This window comes from Hirundo rustica, chromosome 35 (assembly GCF_015227805.2).
Source record: "Hirundo rustica isolate bHirRus1 chromosome 35, bHirRus1.pri.v3, whole genome shotgun sequence".
NCBI lineage: Eukaryota > Metazoa > Chordata > Aves > Passeriformes > Hirundinidae > Hirundo > Hirundo rustica.
In genome coordinates this window covers 213,647-234,147 of record NC_053484.1, presented here as the reverse complement: position 1 = coordinate 234,147, position 20,501 = coordinate 213,647, and the positions used below count along the sequence as shown (strand labels likewise).

The 20,501-nt window shown below is 52.3% G+C and overlaps 2 protein-coding genes across 2 annotated transcripts; both read right to left on the bottom strand.

The window, feature by feature from the left end:
• Positions 1-1,379: 1,379 nt before the first annotated feature.
• Positions 1,380-6,735, bottom strand: LOC120764678 (keratin, type II cytoskeletal 5-like). Its single transcript, XM_058423857.1, has 9 exons — positions 6,043-6,735; positions 5,012-5,232; positions 4,094-4,154; positions 3,477-3,572; positions 3,229-3,393; positions 2,983-3,108; positions 2,465-2,685; positions 2,320-2,354; positions 1,380-1,861 (listed from the first exon to the last, which is right to left on the bottom strand). The coding sequence occupies exons 1-9, from the start codon at positions 6,733-6,735 to the stop codon at positions 1,380-1,382; spliced, it is 2,100 nt and encodes a 699-aa protein (XP_058279840.1).
• A 4,800-nt stretch (positions 6,736-11,535) lies between these two features.
• LOC120764681 (keratin, type II cytoskeletal 4-like) lies at positions 11,536-18,119 on the bottom strand. Its single transcript, XM_040088675.1, has 9 exons — positions 17,574-18,119; positions 16,213-16,427; positions 15,120-15,180; positions 14,750-14,845; positions 13,816-13,980; positions 13,202-13,327; positions 12,446-12,666; positions 12,065-12,093; positions 11,536-11,948 (listed from the first exon to the last, which is right to left on the bottom strand). The coding sequence occupies exons 1-9, from the start codon at positions 18,117-18,119 to the stop codon at positions 11,536-11,538; spliced, it is 1,872 nt and encodes a 623-aa protein (XP_039944609.1).
• Between the last annotated feature and the right edge of the window lie 2,382 nt (positions 18,120-20,501).

Sequence of the window (20,501 nt, the reverse complement as noted above, 5' to 3'; positions counted from 1 at the left end):
AACAAAATGACACAGTGGAAGGCTAGAGGGGTAAATTCCACCAGAAAAGGGGAAAATAGATTTGGGACGCCGGAGTTCCTTTGGGATCCTGCTCTCGGCTGCCTCGTTCCCTGCAGACGGGGCTGGAACCTGCTGCACTTCCCAGTTTCCCAAGGTCTTTCTTTTGGCAGAGGAGCCCACACAGAGAGGAGATGCTGGAATTCCCCCAGGAGCTGTGGACATGGCTCTTCAGGCAGCTTTTCCAGTGTGATGTTCACAGGCTCGGACTTTCCCCACCTGCTGCAACGAAGGCCGTGGGTAAAGACACCAAGACTTGGACTGCTGGAAGATTTGGGAATTCTTGAAGACATTCCAGCAAAACCTTGCATGGGGACAGGACAGAAACCCCTTTTAACGGCAAGCACTGATCATGCTTTCGAAGGACTTGTGTCAGACATCATTTAGAATTTAAAAATCCTGTAATTTAGAAAACGAGCCCTTTTTCATAGGTTTTGGATCAATCACTGGTGAATCCTCTGACAAAACCCACTCCTGAGGTTGTGTGTAAGGGCCACTGTGGGCAAACTCATTTAAGAAGAGGAAGGACAGGAATGGGAGAGTGATTTGGGAAAAGATTTTTGAGAAGCTCATGGCACACTGGATTCTCATCTGTGGGTGGAGGGATCTCAGGCTGCTGCTAGAACATTAGGGCTCCGAACCCATGGTCAGGCTCAAGTGCCTGAGCTGATTCAGCAGCAAAATTTGGCAATATCTGGAAGAATCATATCTTTCAAAGTTTGGCTGTGAATGGGGGAAAGAGGGATTTTCCATCTCACGAGAGTGACTCAGAATGAAGGTTATTTTAAGAGGGACATTTACAAGCCACTGCCTGGGATCTTTGAGCAGCCTCCGGGGGTATTTCAAGACAGCAGAAAAATAACCCAGATCTGATGCAGATGAGCTTCTCTTGTGAAGGAGAGGGTTGGGCTCATTCCAGCAGTGAAGACAAGGCAGGGTGAGCTAAATACACATTCCCAGCCCATCCCTGGGCTCCTGGGGGCCAGAACTGAGCTAAAACCTTCCCTGCGATTTGCTCTGTTTTAGCTGATGGCTGTGGGTGGCCACAAACACAAATTTCTTGGCCTTACTAAAAACAAACAAATGGAAACCAAACCAATTCCCCATTCAGAGCAACCACTTAGGCCCATGTTTTCCTTTAACTCCTGTTCCAGGGACTTGGAGAGCTCTGGTTTCTGTGTGTTCCACTTCTTTTCTTGACCTGAGATCCAAATGCGTGAGAGCTACAGAGCAGGAGCAGGGCAGAGGCAGCTGGAGCGGTGGAGGTGGGGGAGAATGGTGGACAGAGGAACGGAGGAACCATGGAGGGTCTGGGCTTGGCTTCACTCAGACTCTGTGGCATTCTTCAGGCTTTGGCTTTTTATGCTCTTTTTGCTGGAGGAGGTTTTGGAGACAATTTTCACACCCGGGTTGGCGCCTTTTGCGCTTCCAGAGCTGAAATTCCCTCCGCTGGTGCTCAGGGCGCTGCCGCCACCTCCAGCGTGGCTGTAGCTGCCAGCGATGCCCAGACCACTCCCTCCTCCAAATCCACCCCCAAGACCACCTCCAGCCCCGAGTCCAAGTCCTCCTCCGCTTCCAAAGCTGTAGCCTCCTCCTCCGCTGCCAGCTCCAAGACCGAAACTGCTCCCGCCGCCTCCTCCAAGGCCAAACCCACTTCCAACACCTCCTCCAAGACCAAAGCTGCTTCCACCTCCACCTCCAAGGCCAAAACCACTTCCGCCGCCTCCTCCACTCAGGCCCAGTGCACCAAATCCTCCTCCTACGCCAGCTCCACCAGCAATGCCGGAGCCAGAGCTGATGACTGCTGCAAGGAAAAACAAACTGAGGGTTGGACATCTGCTCCGCAGTCATGGAATCTTGGGATGGGATGGGATGGGATGGGATGGGATGGGATGGGATGGGGTGGGATGGGGTGGGATGGGATGGAAAGGGCCGTAAAAGTCATCTCATCCCTGCCCCTGCCATGGGTAGGGACTCCTTCCACCATCCCAGGTTGCTCTAAACCCCATCCAACCTGGCCTTGGACACTTCCAGGGATGGGGCAGCCACAGCTGCTCTGGGGAATCACCCAGTTCCAGGAAGCACCTTCATCAGGACCTTGACCCACAGGACATGAACCCAACTTCCATCCCCTGCGCAAGCCCCTAATGACAGTGGAGGGCTCCAAAAGTCTTATGTGGGGCAAAACTTCCCTTTTGCTAAGGTTTCTCCGGGGCCTTGCTCCCAAAGCCAGACTTTGGGATCCAGAACTGTGATACTTACAGTAGCTGATGGGGTTCAGTCCCTCCCCACTGAGCCTGTTGGGGGATTAGAGGAGATCAGAGAAAAATTACGGAGACAGGCAGAGGAACCAACCTCTGACGGGAAAAGTCAGTCACTATTATCCCCACAAGGATTTCGCTCCCACCTGCTCTCCTCGCCCTCCAGCAGCTTCCTGTAGGTCGCGATCTCGATGTCCAGGGCCAGCTTGACGTTCATGAGCTCCTGGTACTCCCGGAGCTGCCGGGCCATGTCGGCCTTGGCTTTCTGCAGGGCGTCCTCCAGGTCAATCATCTTTGCCTTGGCGTCCTTGAGGGCCAGCTCCCCGCGCTCCTCCGAGTCTCCGATGGCCGTCTGCAGGGTGGCACACTGCAAGGGATGGGGGGCCTGGGAAGCTGCTCTTCCCTTGGTGAGAGTCACCCAAGGAAGAAACCCACTCAGGCCGGGACGTTCATGGAAAATGTTCCAGCTGAGCTAACACGGCTGGAGGTGAAATGCCAGGCTGGCAAGGACGACTTAATAGTTACGTGTTACAGCGTGAAGCCCTTTCCAGGAGAGAATTCAACACCTTCAATGAGGCTGGAGAAGTCCCCAGTCAGCAAAGCTGAGCTATGGTGTCGAGGCACAGCAGGATGGGGCTCTGTTGGCTCCTTTCACCATTCCTACCTGGTTCCTTGTGTTCTCTATCTCGGAGCGGATCCTCTGGATGAGCCGGTTGAGCTCTGAGATTTCACCCTTCGTGTTGCGCAGGTCATCGCCGTGTTTCCCAGCTGTGGCCTGCAGCTCCTCAAACTGAGGTAGGAAGGACGATGTAACCGATCAGTCTGAGGTGTCTGGCTGGACAAGATGCGGCTCAAACCGCCCCTCCTGGGGACAGCAGGGATTTCCTGTGGCAGTGATGGGTCACCTCACCTTGGTTTGGTACCAAGCCTCGGCCTCGGCGCGGCTCCGGTTGGCGATGTCCTCGTACTGAGCTTTGACCTCGGCGATGATGCTGCTCAGGTCCAGGTCCCGGTTGTTGTCCATGGACAGGATGACGGAGGTGTCGGACACTTGGGCGCTGAGCTGGGCCAGCTCCTGTGGGAAGCACGTGGGAGCTGCACTTACCTCTCCCAACCCCCGGAGTGGCGGCAGGACAGGACTTGGGGATTTGTCTGTACCGCCTCGTAGAGCGCTCGAAGGAAGTTGAGTTCATCGCTCAGGGCGTCCACCTTGGCCTCCAGCTCCACCTTGTTCATGTAAGCAGCATCCACGTCCTGGAAAAGAGCAGCTGTGGGGACACCTGTGGCACCTGGATCCCCTTCTCAGCCAGGAAAAAGTTCCTTGGCACAGACAAGAGGTCGCCAAGCCTGGGGATGAGGCTGCCCCTTCCCCTGCTGCCTGGTAGAGAAGCTGTGCTTGGCACATCCCGCTGGAAGAGCACCAAGAGGGCATCTCTTGCCCCGGAAAAGTGCTGCGTGTAATTTGGAAGCGGGTAAGGAGAGCGGTCCTGGCTCTTCGGCCTTGGAACCTGGGATTCCCAGCACGACTGATGCCCATCTCTGCGAGGTCTGTTCTGCACCTGTGTGTGCTGTGGGACAGGAGTGGGAGGGGATTCTGCTTCCCTCCTGCAAGACACTCCATTCCTTTCCCGCAATGCCATGATCAAACGGTGATTTAAAACCCTTCTAAAGGGTGAGGATGCAGCTCCATGAGATCTCCCATCCCTCAGGATATTCCCAGTCCGTGCAATGGTTGGGGTTGGCTCAGCATCTGCAGCACCTCCTGGCTCACCCACCTTCTTGAGGACCACAAATTCGTTCTCTGCTGCCGTGCGCCGGTTGATTTCCTCTTCGTATCTGCAGGGATAAAGGGAAAGAGGTGTTGGATCAGACCTTGGGAAGCAGAAGAGGTGTCCAGTTAGGACTGCAAGGTGATCTGGACTGGGGATGGCATCTCCAAATCAGCCTCCTGGGAGCTGCCCAGCTCAAAAGTGTGAGATTCGCATTTCTCAAAAGGCAGAAAGGAAATTTTTGACTTAATGCAGGCAGAATGAGGAAAGTAAAGCTGGATTAGAGGATTTTCCTTTGCAGGAACAATTGCAAGGTGCTGTGTCTTGACTGAGTCTCCATTTTTTGATGGGAAAAATGTTGATGGACCCATTTTGGTGCTGTTGAGGAAAACAGATCCTGCAGGGAGAGAGACCTCTGAGCAGGGGGTGTTGGAGGTGATTAGTGATGTTCTATGCTACGAGATGGAGCACAAACTGGAGACACCTTTTCCTCTTTCCTGGAGAAACTTCCATTAATACTTCTGGCTGGATGCTTGACTTTCAGAAATTGAAATTTTTGAGATGAATCAGAGAATCATGGAACTACAGAATCATAGAATCATAGAATCATGAAATCACAGAATCATGGAATCACAGAATCATAAAATCACAGAATCCTAGAATTACAGAATTATAGAATCACAAATTCAGCTGAGTTGGAAGGGACCCGTGAGGATCATTGAATCCAACTCCTGGCCCTGCACAGGACACCCCACCAGTCCCACCCTCTGCCTGAGAGCATTGTCCAAATGCTCCTGGAGCTCCGGCAGCCCTGGGACCGTGACCATTCCCTGGGGAGCCTGTTCAGTGCCCGGCCACCCTCTGGGTGAAAGCTCCTGCTGCTCCACCTTCAGCTAAACAATTTACACTCCATTTCACACTCACTTGTTCTTGAAGTCCTCCACGAGGTCCTGCATGTTCTTCAGCTCCCCGTCCATGCGTCCCCGCTCGTTGAGCAGGTTGGCCAGCTGCCGCCGCAGGTTGTTGATGTAGGCTTCGAACAGCGGGTCCAGGTTGTTCTTGCCGGAGTTGTTTTTTTGGCCCTGCTCCTGCAGGAGGGTCCATTTGGTCTCCAGCACCTTGTTCTGCTGCTCCAGGAAGCGAACCTGAGCATTGGGAAGCAGAAGAGGCTTAGGCAGAAAATACCTGCGAGCCGACAGCTAATACCCAATAACTGGGAGTGATACGTGGCAGGAGCCATGGGATTCCCGAACTAAGAGTTTCCAAACTGGGAATATCCTCTGGATTATCCAGGGCTGTGTTAGCTGAGCAAATCCACCCTCTGTGGACAGTTTTCTTCAGAGGCAATTTAATTTAGGAAGCCAACGAGCGATGGTAAGAAAACTTGGGTTCAGCTTTTTCTTCACCAGACAGTGAAGTTCTTCTTTCACACCCTCTGGGGTTTCTTTCTTTGTAAGATATTTGTCCTTCTTCATTAAAACCAAGGTCTGAGTTCTAACACTAAAAGGCTTAATTGCCTTTCCTCTTGCTCACACATACAACGTATTTTTCCAATTAAAAGCCAAGGAAGGACTTGAGTGGTTGAGTCAATTGAGTCAATACAAAAAGGATTTTATCTTGCAGGCAATAAACAACAAAGACCAAGACATCTGCAGCGATTGCCCAGAGAGAGAGTTGGTTTGAGCCACTAGACCTGGACCCAAAACTGACTCACTCCATTTCAACTAATCTGTGCTATTCCTCAGGCACAGAACCTGGATCTAATTCCAACACTACAAATTTCTTGTTTTGTTTTCTCCCCTGCAAATGTTCAGATGGACAATATTTCTCGAGTTAGCAAAGACATGCAGGGAGGAAATGGGTGAATGTCTGGAGATCTCTGAAGTCGTACTTTTGTACTTACTAGATCCTACTCCCCCTCTACCACAGGTCCACAGCACCCAATGAAGTCTCACCTTGTCAATGAAAGAAGCAAATTTGTTGTTGAGGGTCTTGATTTGCTCCTTCTCATCTTTCCGCACTTGTTGGATGTTTGGATCTATCTCCAGGTTCAGTGGTGCCAGGAGACTCTGGTTCACAGTCACTTCTTGGATTGTACCCACTCCAGACGGGCCACCAGAAAATCCTGCTGGGCCCCTGCCACCACCCAGCCCCGCAGGGAACCCTCCCAGCCCCCCCAGCCCACCAAAGCCAAACCCTCCACCGCCTCCGTGCCCACCGCTATAGCCAAGCCCACCAGCACCTCCACCAAAGCCAAATCCACCACCTCCACCGCCAAGCCCCAGCCCAAGGCCACCACCAGCTCCACCGCTGCCGAGCCCACAGCCACCCGCTCCACCGCCACCTCCCAGGCCAAGGCCACTTGCAGCTCCACTTCCAAAAGCAGCTCGGAAGCTGCTTCCAACCCCGATGGAAATCCTCTTGCTGCCACCAAGGTTGTAGAGGCTCCTGCTGCCAAAACCTCCACCGCCGCCGGAACTGCCACCGCCGCCTCCTCCAATGAGCCTCCCAAAGCCGCCTCCTGCTCCTGCTGACCGTGCCACAGACACGGAGCTAAAGCCAGCCCTGCTGCTGCTTGGAATGATGGCCGAGGCAGCGCTGTAGGACCGGCCCCCGCCCCCTGCCCTCATGCTGAGCGTCCGGTTCATGGCGGCAGCAGAGACGGACCCTGCACGGCCAGAGAGACTCCGCGGCTCTCTGGGGAAAGGAAATACCGGTGCTCCTTTTATCGCCCAGGGATCTGGGCTTGGTTGCATGGAAGTCCAGTGATCAATTTAGTGCCTTCATGGTTTTGACGTGCCAGCAGGCAGCTGTCTCCCTGAGACTTGTTAAACCCTGATTGCACCCAAACACACCTCCTGGGGCTGGATCCGCTCAGCTGGAAGAGTTATCTAACGCCCAGATTTCTGGCAGGGAGAGCTCAGCCTGACACAAAACCTCTGTCTCCGCGCGGAGATGGGTTATTTTATTTTGTATTATTTTGCCTAACCCTGGAAGTGTCCAAGGCCAGGCTGGGAGGGGCTTGGAGAAACCTGAGTTAATGCAAGGTGTCCCTGCCCGTGGCGGGGGTGGAATGAGATGGTCTTTGAGATTCCTTCCTACCCAAACCATTCTGGGACTCCACGATTCTATAATTTCCTCACTGTGAGAGAAAATAATTTTTAAATATTATAAAGCCAGAAATGGTGTCTTGGATTCCCAACTCTACTTAAAAGATGCAACACATCAACACAGAGATCAGTGGAGAGTCCTCTGGAGTAACTCAAGTGACAGATAGATGAGAGCAAAATTATTAAATCTGAACAAAAATAATTCATGGGGTTTCTTCACCTGAAGGCAGAAGGTGGCTTGATGTTCATGAGCCCTGACATCCCTTTTGGGGCTCTAATTTATCCAGTCTGCTCTTCCTACTCCCTGGGCACGGACGATCTCTTTGGGATGACTTGACAAAGAGGTCCTGATCCAGTTTTCCTCTTTCCCCTTTCCAGATGTAAATATCACCCCAAATTTTGCCCATTTATATTCTATATCTAGCTTATAGCAGGTTTTCTAGGCTTTTCCTCTGGGTATTTGCATTTCCAGAGGACAACACCATTCCGCACAGAGGCTGTGCTGTGATTTCTCCAGCTAGCTGATGATGTGATTGACGCATTTTCATTTTGACCTAAAAACAATTTCAGAAAAAGAGAGAGATTTTCTGAAAAACTCTCTGCCCAGCTCTGTGGAATGATGTAATTTGTGCACTTTAGGATGTAGTCAGTCCTGGTTTCTGGCTCTGTCTAGCTTTGATTTCTTTTAAAGACCTCAGAACCTTCCATCCAAAATGCTGCCAAAAGCAGATTTAACCAGCGTGAAAAAACACTCCCACAAATTCTCCTCATTTTACTTCCTGGAGTCCTTGGGAAAAAAGATCAAATTCAGCAGGGTGTGGTGACATTTTCTGGCTTCTCAGACTTTGTGGAACTGCAGTGTTGAGAGTATTTTATCCCTCGCATGTCAGAGCTCAGCTGGTTTTTGGCATGGGACTGCCCTGGTGGCTTTGCCTGCACTCTGCAGGACTGGAGCTTAAATATATTTAGAGGGCAGGACTCTACTTGCCCTATAAAACACATCCTTGTGCCCCAGCGCTACAAAACCATTAAGGAGCTAAAATCCCACTGGCATCTCTGTAAGAACAATTAAACAGGTGCTACTGAATACAAAAGACCAAATATCTGATTATCCCCAGAGAAATGCTGCCGGGCCGGCTCGAATGGAAGAGTTGGGGCACTGAAAGAGAATTTCCCTTTTCAGTGAGAAATGATTCCCAGATGGTGCAGGTCAGCTTGTTTCTTTTTGGAAAATGTGGGTCTGAATTGGGAATGGCACTTGAAATTCATGAGCATCCATTGCCTCGATGATTTGCATACAATTCAAAGCCAGGGTGCGATGGGAAAATGAGATTTTGTCTTCATGGTTCCTTGACCCCAGAAAAGGCAGCTTGTCCTGAAGCTGAAGAACGGGTTCAGATCAGGTGTTAGAGCTGAATGAATGTAATGGGATTAAAGGTGGGGCTGCCAAGAAGAAAGAGGGAATTGTCACTTTAGGCTCCCATACTCCTCTCCCCTCGGCTCGTTATCCACAGGGTATGTGAGCGATGCAAAGGCCACCTGAAAAACGCTCCCTTCCCTTCCTGGGCTGCTTGGTGGTGTGGAGGAGCCCAGGGCTGGGGCTCCAAACCCAGACACAGATGTGGCATTTTCATCCGTCTGTTCGGATCAGCTCTGCCAGGCTCTGGGTTCAGGCTGAAAGAGGGAAAGTTAAATATATGGAAGAAGTTCCTCCCTGTGAGGGTGAGGAGGCCGTGGGATGGGTTTCCCAGAGCAGCTGTGGCTCCTGCATCCCTGGAAGTGTCCAAGACCAGGCTGGATGGGGCTTGGAGCAACCTGGGATAGTGGGAAGTGTCCCTGCCCACGGCAGGGGGTGGAATGAGATGGTTTATAAGATCCCTTCTAACCCAACCATTCCATGAATCCATAGTTTTAGACTCTATCAATTTACAAAAGGGTCTGTCCAGACTGGCCCTGTGCAGGATTTGACCTCCATCCGCCCCAAACCCACATTCCCATTTTTTTTTGTCTCCAAAATACCCTGACCTACATGAACGTCTTCAAGCAGGCAGCAGCAAACGTGGGTTTTGCAATAGTTGGGAGTTGAGGACAGGGATGATTAAAGGTTTTCTCCCAGAAATGCAAGAGCTGCCAGACTGCTTTTGTCCCCTGGGGAGCTGGCTGGTGTTTGGTGTTCGGGTATTGCTTTGCAGGGTGATGATCAACATAAATTATGAGCTGTTGGGGCACTGGAAGCTTCTTGTTTTGGGTGTTTCTGCCTGGTATTTACATAGAAATGAGATGGAGCCCAAGTCGTGTTCATGGAGCAGAAAAGACTAAGACAACATTTCTACAAACATCTTTAGCGGGGTGAGTTTTGTTCTCTCACCAAGGGCTGACCCCCTTGGCTTTCACCACCCCTCAGCCACTGTGGTATTTCTTAAAACAGAGTAATTGCCCTGCTCCCTGTTGGTCACATCCAAAATACCACGAGGGCAGCCGGAATGGGAGAGCGGCAGAGGCTGAGCTCATCCCGTGGTGGGTTCATCCCCATCCCAACAGCGAGGACGGTCTGGGATGGGGTTGAGCTCATCCTCCAACCCTGGAGAGGTCAAGGGAAGGAAGCTTTGAGTCAGCAGGGAAGTCTTGGGAGCCGAGTGGGACATGGGGGAATAAATTACAGCCCCTGGTTCTTCGTGAGCCTTTCATGGGCAGATGAGCCTGCCCACACCCTGTGCTCTTCCAGGCTGGACAAGGACAACGGCATTTCTCCAGGGGTGATGCAGAGCTGGCTCAGGGGCAGCTGTGGGAAGGGAGGAGCTGCAGGGCTGGTTGGTTTTCCCGTGATTCCAGCCGTGCGTCCGGCTGGGCGCAGCTGTCACCATGGCAAGATCCTCCCAGCCAAGTTACAGAGGCCCATCAGTGGGTCGCTGTCCGGGGGAACTGGGAGCCCTGCAGAACTCTGGGAGCACTGGGACAACACTCGAGCATCTGGTGAGATTTTTGGGGTGTTCTGTGCAGGGCCAGGACTGGGATTTGATGATCCTTGTGGGTCCCTTCCCACCCACCATACTCCATGATTCTATGACCCTCATAGAGAAAAAGGATGATGTGATTTCTCCTAAATCCCAGTTTCCTAAAATTGTGAGAGACGGTTTTCCCCCCCGTGGAGGGGCATGTCCAGCCACATCTCCAGACTCTGCTCTTTGTGTGAGTTCACGTATTTTAAGGAAGGTGGGGGTTGAGGAAGAAGCCCCTGGTGCTGCATTTTGGGAAACTGAACTTTCCTCTGACTTCTAAAATCGACCCACTCTCGTGAGAGGGTTTCACAGGTGTGGTGCGGGATTATTTTCCTGTTACTCCCTCAGCTGGTTCTCACTGATTTCTTTAAACAAGGGCCTGGCTGCCTTTTTGTTCCATCTCCAGAGATCCCAGACGCTGTGGGAGATCCCAAACTGCGTATCCCACGGATGGTTAAATCACCTCCTTTCCAGACTTCCTTGTGGCCACACTAATCAGTGGATGGAATAAAGGTATGCAAAGGCGCTTCAGGAACGAGAGCAGACAAAAACTTCTTGAAGCTTCAAACTCCACCTGTTTGGAGGCTCAGGTTTGAGGAAATTTCTGTGATTTGCAATATCAAGGGAGGGAAATAAAGCCCAGGCAGTGCAGCATGAATTATGCATGGAGTTTATTGAAGGTACAGCTGAAAGTCTGGAGTAAGCGAAGGGTAATAACTCTGTTCACTTACACATTAAAAGCTTTAACTCCGTCTATTGCACACAGGAAAAACAACGCATGCATTTAACTACAGAAATATAAGGTGCTCGTTGGGGCGTAATTAAAATCTGCTCTACCAAACACGGTGTAGCAACCTGGACCAATTTACATAAGCATTCCCAACCCTCTTGTAAACAGGAAAAATTGGATTTTCTGCTGTCATTAAAGAAGTTAAATTACAGCTGCAGCTTCGTCTCGGACAATTAAATTGTGGCTTCTCTCTCTGAAGTTGGGATGACCAAATTTTTCATCCTTTTGCAATAGCTGCACTAAGGAAAGAAAGTCTCTGCTGGAAAGGGGTCAAGCAGGGAGGGGTGACTGAAAAGCCAAGACGATGTGTGGAGACAGGAATGGTATCTGAAATGAAAATCTCACCTGGCTGAGGGGGGCAGGCAGGGGTTCCCCCCAAGAAAGACAGCAGAGAGAGGGCGGGTTTTGTCAGGCAATGAGTTTAGGCAGAGCGATGTCCTAGCGCATGGTTGTGTGATCCCTGTGGCCGTCAGAGGGAGGGGGGAATACTGTTTTTATTGCAGAAATGCTGATTATTATAAAATCTGCCGTGCCGGGCCCCGCCGGTCTCTACCGGGTCGTCCTGACCACGCGCACGGCTGTGCTGAACCTGTTCCCGCAGACCCCCGGGGCCCCGGGGATGAGCACGGGCCCGGGCCCGCACTGCTCCACGCCCGCGCACACCACGTTGCCCAGGTTGCCCAGGTTGCCCAGGTTGCCCAGGTTGCCCATGCCGGGGGCGCACTGGACCCCGTCCACGCCGGTGAGCACTTCCCTCCCCACGCAGCTGACCGCGCTCCTGGCCCCGAATCCTGCCCCGACCTTGGGGACACAATCCACGCTCCGGGTGCTGAACCCGGCGTTTCCGAAGGACGAGACCATGCCCAGCCCCGCGCCGGCCCCTCCGGTCTTGACGGTGCATTTGCCTCCAATTCCAGACAGCGACCGGCACTCCCCGACCGTGCCCCCGCCGCTGACCACGGCTGCGGGAGAAAACGCAAGCTCGGACGCGCCCGGAGCAGCCAAAACCCGGCTTAAAAGGGGCGTCACGAGCTTAAAAGGCTGATAAGGAAATTAAAGGTGGGGGTGATTAACTCACCTACGCTCACGGGGTTGCCGGTGCATATCCTGTCAAGGAAAGAAACCTCTCAGGGATGTATTTAGGGACATATTCCTCAAATTCACAGGCAAACAGAGCCCAGCCAGCGCCTCCTTAGAAACCTGACATGTCCTTCGGCTCTTTGGGTGCACCCTGCTGAGAGGGGCTCGTTCAAATTGCCCCCCAAAACAATGCAGGGTTGGATCCCTAACTCCACGGTTATACTGATATCCCATCCTCTTTTTGGATAAGCGTGTGATCCCCTCTGCACCCAGTGGGAGGGAAAAGGGACCCCTCTGCAGCCCTGGGTGCAGTATTTCTTTCTCCTCCCGCTGTCTTTTGCTGACCATCCTCACAAGGTGCATCCAGGGCTGCTCCTACCTGCTCTCTTCTCCCTCCAGCAGCGTCCTGTAAGTGGCAATCTCAATGTCCAGGGCCAGCTTGACGTTGAGCAGCTCCTGGTAGTCCCTGAGCAGGCAGGCCATCTTGTCCTTGGCCTGCTGCAGAGCTGTCTGCAGGTCCACCAGCTTCTGCCGGGCGTCCTTGAGGGCGCAGTCTCCCCGTTGCTCGGCGTCGCAGATGGCTGTCTGCAGCGCTGAGATCTGGGGACAGCCACAGGAGGACATTCCCGCAAAGATTCAGTACAGCAAAGCAAAGCAAAGCCCATCCAGTCCCATCTCCTGCCACGGGCAGGGACACCTTCCACTAGCCCAGGCTGGTCCCAACCACATCCAGCCTGGCCTTGGACACTTCCAGGCACAATCTCTCTGGGCAGGAAGGCAGACAAGGGTGACATTGAGGGGTATCTCCACAGCATTGCTCATTGCTTATTTCTCAGCCAGGAAGTGCCAGAGAGCCAAGATTTAGGCTGGATTTGTGGTGGCCAAGCTATTTGGGATGAAGGGGATGGGATCTGTCGGCTGCAACAGCCCACAGCAAACACTTATTCTGGTACCGCCAAACCAACACACTTCTTATTTGCCAAGAGAGAAATAAATCTGCCTTTTTCTATGCACGAGCAGCAGATGAGAAGTTAGCACAGCTCTGATCTGGGGCAGGGGGTTCTTTGCAGCTGGTAGGACAATGCCCTTTGATGGAGGAGCTGCGCTCCCAGGTGGATCCATCCCTTGGTCCTACCTGTTTCTTCACATTGTCCGACTCGCACTGCAGCTTCTGTATCATCCTGTTGAGCTCGGCAATCTCGCTCTGGTTGTTCCTCAGGTCATCACAGAACTTGCCCCGGCTGCTGTGGAGTTCCTCCAGCTGTTGCACAGGAAGAGGATGATGTCAATGCACCCAAATCGCCCCTTCCCAGGGCCCCCTACCTTCCCGGGAAGAGGGAAATCTCTGGAGCTGCACCGAGGTCAGTGTCCCCAGGGCACCACCCAGACACGGACTCAGCCTGGACAAGGCGAGACTCTTGGCTGGGTCCTGGACCCGAGGCCAGCTCTTGGAGGTCTTTTCCAGCCTTAGGGTTCCATGATCTGCCCTTTGGGAAGTAGGGATGCTCCTCAGGGTGCACAAAGGGGACATCCCTGAACTCTGATCTGCTGTGCTTGTTCTGAAATGTCTCAAACCACACTTTTAAGGTTGGTTTGAGTTTGGGTGGGTTTTTTTTTGGTACAACTTTCTTGAGCAATCTGAAGCTAATGCACAATGTGGGGTGGGTTAACGTTGCATCATGGAGGATGGGAATGGTCTTAGGAATGGTCTCAGAAATGGTCTGTCACAGAAATTCATGGAATACTCACCCTGGTTTGGTAGAAAGCCTCCACCTCGGCCTTGCTCTTCTGGGCTATCTCTTCATAGCAGCACTCCACGCTTTTGATGATGCCCTCCATGTCCAGGTCCCGGCTGTTGTCCATTTGCACGATGACGGAGGTGTCACACAGCTGACAGTCCAGCTGAGCCCTCTCCTGCAGGACCAGAGCGTCACTTCCATTCCCTCAACCAGCCCCAGCCAGGCCAGCAGCAACCCCTGCAAGGGCGCCTGGTGGGAGGAGGTTCTGCCCTGAACGCCCAGCACGGGGTTCTCCAGTTGGGCGACTCTTGTCCAGCAAGACCTGGCAGCTGGAATCTGTTTTGGTGGAAGAACATGGGATGGCTGCGTGCATTTCCCTAAGGAAGGGCAGGGAATCCTGGTGGAGCAACCCACTCCTGCATTCCTGGCTCTGCCAGTGCTTTCCTGGACAGGGAAATCCTTCGGGTGTGAGTTCTTTGGGCCCCACTGACCCCCACGGAGGGGGTTTAGCTCAAAAAAGGTCAGTGTAAAGTGTCCCTCTGTGTTTTGTTAAAAAACTAGTGGAATTTTAGACAGAAGTGTTATTTTCATAAAAATCTTTTGACTAATTAAAAAAAAAAAAAAAAAAAAAAAAAAAAAAAAAAAGCTAGAAATATTTGGCAAATGCAGGGATGATTTGGATTAGAATTTGGGAGGTTTTCAGGCAAAAGATCCCTCCCCTTGTGGGCAGCAATGCTGGAGACAACCAAGACCCCCTTCGCCATCCCAAAGTAGGTGTGACAGCGTTGCTATCAAATCCATCTAAAAGACATACAGCTCTGCAATTCCATTCCATAGAGGCTGCAGTTCCAGGATTTTCAGAAAAGACACCTTTCCCTGCACCCCTGGTGCACGGCTCGGGTGGGGAGGGCAGGAGGTGAGCAGATTGGGTCGGGTGCACTTACCTCGGCGTAGATGCACTTCAGGAACTCCAGCTGCTGCCGCAGGAGACCCACCCTCACCTCCAGCTCCTCCTTGGTCAGGTAGAGACAATCCACATCCTGCGGAAATACCAGGGATTTGGTGAAAAGAGGTGAAGGAATGACTCTGGCAAATCCCAGGTTTTCCTTAGATTTGGAGGAAACCCCACTATTTCCAACCCTCAGCACGACGTGGGTTTGGGCTGCATGTGCTGAAAACCTCAGAGGGGCCCTCCAGATTCCTTGGATCGCCTCATTTTTGGGGCATCAGGCTGTGCCATGGCACCAGGACCCCCTACTTCTCCCACTGACCCCACGCCCAGGGTTTGCCCACCCTCAGCTGGTCCTGACTCACCTTCTTGAGCACCACAAACTCATTCTCCGCTGCCGTGCGCTTGTTGATCTCATCTTCGTACCTGCAGGAGAGCAGAGCGGGGGGACACTGAGCCCTGGGGGTCCCAACCACCCACTGCAGACCATGGGAAATGAGATTTCACTTCGCACCTTATTTTTTTATCATTATTTTTGCTTCAGTGCTCTTTCTTACCCCCTTGCTGGGCTTTACTCAGCAGCTTTAGCCACACCAGTGGTTTGGGTGGCTGGAGTCAGAGGACAGGAAATCCAGCCAAACCACCAGAAATTCAAAGCTGGAGGCTTGGATTGCTGCTTCCAGCCCTTCTGCTTTGTGAGATGTTTTTCCAGAGCAGCCAGGACTCTGCTCAGAGTGTTTATGGGGAGATCATGGCCAAAATACCTCAGGGGAAGGTCAGGAGCTTGAGCAACCTGTGAAACTCCAGGGTGCAGGAGGCAGCACAGTCAGGGCATAATGACTCAGTAATTGGGACCTGCAAGAACTTTCACAAGATACCAGTTCTCTGAGTTGGACCCACTTGGTGGTGGCTCAGCAACAAAAAACACGTGAGTTGATGAACTCTGGGGAAAGTTGATCCAGTGACCTGGTTTACGGCTTAGCAGAGCACGCGGGGAGATATTAAGGAATATGTACAGCTTAGATTGAGAACAATTCCCACACTCCCTCTGGGAAGAGAGAACGAATCCCAACATGATGTGGGTAAAGAGTGGGGTGGAGAAAATTGGCTGAGGGTTTTGTTTGTTTTGTGGGAATGGATGGCACTAGGGAAGACACGGGCACAGGTGATGGGGGAGATTTGATATGGCAAACCATGGGGGTATGCAGGAGGCAGAGGAAAAGTGGTTTCCTATCCTGCTCCATAAGGAAACTGGGCTTGAAAACATCTCCCAGTACGTCAGCAGCACCTCCAGTGCGGCACTGGACGCCCAGTGCAGGAAATGCACCCAGTACTGCGGTGACTTGTCCTGCGCCCCAGTTTGCTGATCCATCCTGTGCAATTTCCTTAGATTCACACTCAGGAGCACCGCCCAGGCCAGCAACGTCCGGCTCTGCAGCTTCCCTGTGTGCGACTTACTTGCACTTGAACTCCTGGACCAGGTCCCGCAGGCACCGCTCCTCATTCTCCAGCCGCTCCCGCTCCCCCATCACACACTCCAGCTGCTTCCTCAGGTTGCAGATGAAGTTCTCGAACACGGGCTCCAAGTTTCTCCGGGACGCTGGGAGCACATACTGCTGCAGCAGCTCCCACTTGGTGGTCAGCACCTTGTTCTGCTGCTCCAGCAGCCGCACCTGGGCAGGGAAGAGATGGGAGAGTCAGGATCTCCTGTCCCAGGGCTTCCGCACCTCCCAAAGGGAAAAGTGAAAATCAAATCAGAATTGCAAATGGTCAGGTGCTGCTGTCTCAGGGGGTTGAGTGGGACCAGCATCTTCTCTGAGCTAAACTGGTCCCACCCAGGACTCGAATCTCAGGCTGAGCAACACCAGTGCCTTCGCACCGTGCTGAGGCCAAGCCTGGGTTCGACCGATGCTGGCTCAGCCAAACACCTCCCTTCCTCCCCGAGAACCGGATCCTCTGCCTCCCGATGGGCCCAGGGCAGTAACAAGCCTTTCTCAGCACTAAAAGCTCCATCCAGGACCTAATTTGGATGTATCTGATTTAAACTCTAGTCGTGAATACTTATCATGCATTTCCGTTTCTAGATTAAAGGCTCTCTAGGAGCTTGATGGGTCATGAATAAGTCATTTTACAAATGGGAAGAAGCAGGAGTTGCTGCTCCTGGGTGGATTCAGTATTTCCAGTTGCAGAACAACTCTCCAGGAAAATCAAGATCAGATCAGACAGAGAAGATTTTCTTTGCTGTTTGAAAAATCCTTTCCCATAACAGCTCTCTAAACAGTTATGAAAGCCTTTATATGTATCATTGCAAGAAAGCAATGATAAATGACATTTTTTAAAGAAATCACCATATAATTTCATTCACAGAGTGGAGGGACAGGGAAATTAAAATAGTTCCTCCCATTTTAGTTAAATTCATCCTGCCACATCACCTTTGTGAAACACAAACTATTTTAAGAATGCAGAAGTCCTTTGGAGTTTATAGATTTGTGAGAGCAACCTCAGACCATACACTTGAAATAAAATCTCCTATCCTTCTGCGTCTTCATCCCATCACTCACAGGTTTGGATTTTACTATATCCCTGGAGCTGCTCCTGACTGAGCTCTTTAGCAGGTTGGTGACCATCCAAAGGTACAACACCGGTGGTGTTGCCTTGGTGCAAGGCTTACATCCAGAAGGTCTCCAGGCCAGGACCAGCATGGCTCTTCAGGAACGTTTGAATGCCAGGCTACCAGGAGAAATGGCTCTCCGTGTTGTCCCTGGGAACACGCACCCTTCGGAGCCGGGGGACACGGGGCAGGGAAAGCGGGGTCTCACCTTGTCGATGAAACAGGCAAACTGGTTGTTGAGGTTCTTGATCTGCTCCTTCTCGTGGGTCCGCACTTGGCACTCCTCGGGGTCCACGCCCACGCACAGGGGCTTGAGGAGCTCCGGGTGGATGCTGACGCCGCGAATCCCCTCGGATCTCCCTCCGCCGAGGCCGATGCCGATGCCGCCGCCGTAGCCCCCCATGGCCACGCCGTCGCCCAGCCCTCTGTAGCTGCCCAGGCCCCCGAAGCTGGCACAGTTCCCAAAGCCCACGACGGTGCCGAAGCGGCCCCCGCCATAAGCGACAGCGCAGCGCCCGACGCCGGCCCCGCCGTAGACGCCGCTGCGGCAGCTCCCGCCGAAGGAAATCCTCTGCCCTCTGCCCAGGTCACAGACGCTGCGGCTGCTGAAGCCACCGATCCCGCACCTCCGCCCCACGGGCTGGCACACGGAGGCTGAGCTGCTGTTGGCCCTGCCTAGGCCGCAGACAGCGGATGCCGAGGAAAAGCCTCGTCTTCCCAGGATGGAGCCAGAGGTGTAGCACTGTCGGCTCATGGTGGCCGGGGTGGGAGGGCGGTGGCGGCGACGCGGAGGAGCAGGAGAGGAGCAGGGACTGGAAGAAGGAGATCTCCTTTAGCTCCTCTGAGGCAGAGCCCTTCTCCTTATATACATTTCAGGAGGTGCCTCAGATGCAAAAATTTAATTTATCCACTGGGTTTGGTCTGCCTGGCAGCAAGGAATGGCTTCCAACATTTTAAACCCACAGCAAACACTTCTATCTCATATGAAATAATGTGGAAATTAAAATAAACTGCTTTGCTTGCAAGCTTCAGTTTCAGGACTTATATTTTACTTAATTAATCTGCTTCCTTATTGTGTAATTATAGTTTAGCAAAATAATTCAAGGGGTTTTTATTCATGGCTTGTTTACGGTTTGGTTTCACCACAGCATTTAATTAGGTTTCAGGACCTCCTGCAAAATGTCGTGGGGATGCCGCCCCTTTCAGGGTCCGTGGCAAGCTCCGGGCGCGCTCTTGAGCAACGACCACTGGTGACAGGGAGAGGGAAGGCGGATCCATCCCGGCTCAGCACTGACGTTGTTGGGAGTGCTCTCGTAAGCATTTATTCCTTCCTCTTGTGGGGACGGCTGCGGCTCTGGGAGGGAATTCGGGCGCTGACCAGCAGGATGGGGTTGGTGGTTTCCGTATTGACGGCGCAGGAACCGCGTGAGGTGGTGCCGAGGATGAGTTTGGTCATGGGGAGGATGCTCAGGGAAACTCGGGGTTCACAGAGTCACGGAGTCATGGAATGATTTGGCTCCGAAGGGGCCTTAAAGCTCATCTCGTTCCCCCTTCTGCCTCGTCCAACCTGGCCTTGGGCACTTCCAGGGACGGGGCAGCCACAGCTTCCCTGGACATCCCGTGCCAGGGCCCAAGGGGGCTTCCACTGCACCTCAGAATACCTGAAATTGAAGATGAGGCATTTCTGGGAAATGACAGTGATTTATTGCTGAGTTATGTGCCCAGGGAAAGAGGTAAATTTCAAACAAGGGTGTGATGGGACCAGGGCACGCAGCAGATTCACCTGAACAGGAGATATAACAAAGAAGAGAAGTGTTACAGGTAGGTTGAGAAATGTCAGCTGGAGTGAAGGTTTTGTCTGGTCATCCCTCGACACTTTTTTCACACTAAATCCCTCCAGTAGTATCTGGTAATGAGAAGGCATTGTCCCATCCTAATTAAAATTATTTTTGAATTATTTGAATTTTCTTGGAAACAAATAAATTTCCTTTTTTGCCTTATAAAGGGGGTCTAACCCTAGAAACACAAAGGATAGCAGAGCTTGCCCTGAGAAATCTTTACATCTTTGCTGGGGCAAAATTAAGGGGTTCTGGGTGGACTCAGTGCCGTTGTCAACGTGAAGTGCAGTTAAAATTAAAAGTCAGGAAAAATAATCAGGATATTTAGAATATTTCCTGGAAGAGTCTTTCCATTTAACAGGTCTCATAATGGGTTGGAATGAGAAAAAAAAAAAAAAGCTCTATTTATTTATAACCATGTCGTGGTTCCATTATAGTTATGTTGGCCTGAGTATATTGGGATGCACATCTTGCAGTGAGATGTGCTTTCATAGAATCATGGAGCGGTTTGGGTTGGGAGGGACCACAAAACTCATCTCATTCCAACCCCCTGCTGTGGCCAGGAACACCTTTCACTGTCCCAGATTCATCCACAGACAGCTGGAGAAATCAAATGAGCTTTTGGGCACCCCATCCTTCGTGTCGCTCGGTAACCCAAGCCCTGGGACCTCTCGCATGCCAGTGAAGAGAGAATAAATATTTTGGGAATGAGTTTTATTTTGAGCCGAAGCACTGGTGCAATCCCTGGAGAAGACACTGGGTGTGTGGTCTGAAGCCAAATGTGGAGCGCTGCCTGGGGACAGGGCGTTCACGGGTAGGACAAAACATCCCTGAGCCCTCAGGGAGGTCCAGACATGACCTTCATGAACTTTTTTAGGCTGACACAACCACGGGCAGCCTGAAAACAGGGAGAAGCCCGGCTCCAGTCCTGCTTTCCGTGTGGCTCAGCCCTGCACAGCTGCGGGATTGGGAGCAGCCGCTGCTCCGAGCTCTGCTGCCCAGCAGGACCACAGAGAGACTGCATCTCCTCTCCACGGCAAGAAAGACACGGCCCTTTTCCCCCGAGGACAGCAACTTTCCAGTTTTTCCAGCTGTGAGGAACCTGCCTCTGGCTGGGGTCAGGTCCCAGTTATCCCCTTATCTCTGCTCAGCCACCGTGGAGTGCCTTGTGCCACAAGGGTGGCACACATTTCAGGGCTGTGGACTCCAAACCCTGGTTGTGTTGGGAAACAGGGAAAATGCTGCTCACGGGACAATCACCCTCCACCGGCTGCAAGCCCTGCGATTCCTTCTTGTGT

Excerpts from the sequence above, each read along its gene's own strand:
- LOC120764678 (XM_058423857.1), bottom strand. The coding sequence starts at position 6,735 with ATGAACCGGACGCTCAGCATGAGGGCAGGGGGCGGGGGCCGGTCCTAC. Across the intron at positions 4,155-5,011 it reads GTGGAGGACTTCAAGAACAA|ATACGAAGAGGAAATCAACC; the intron begins GTGAGTGTGAAA and ends TTATCCCTGCAG. Across the intron at positions 3,394-3,476 it reads TTCGAGCGCTCTACGAGGCG|GAGCTGGCCCAGCTCAGCGC; the intron begins GTACAGACAAAT and ends TGCTTCCCACAG.
- LOC120764681 (XM_040088675.1), bottom strand. The coding sequence starts at position 18,119 with ATGAGCCGACAGTGCTACACCTCTGGCTCCATCCTGGGAAGACGAGGC. Across the intron at positions 16,428-17,573 it reads TTGCCTGTTTCATCGACAAG|GTGCGGCTGCTGGAGCAGCA; the intron begins GTGAGACCCCGC and ends TTCCCTGCCCAG. Across the intron at positions 14,846-15,119 it reads AGTTTGTGGTGCTCAAGAAG|GATGTGGATTGTCTCTACCT; the intron begins GTGAGTCAGGAC and ends GTATTTCCGCAG.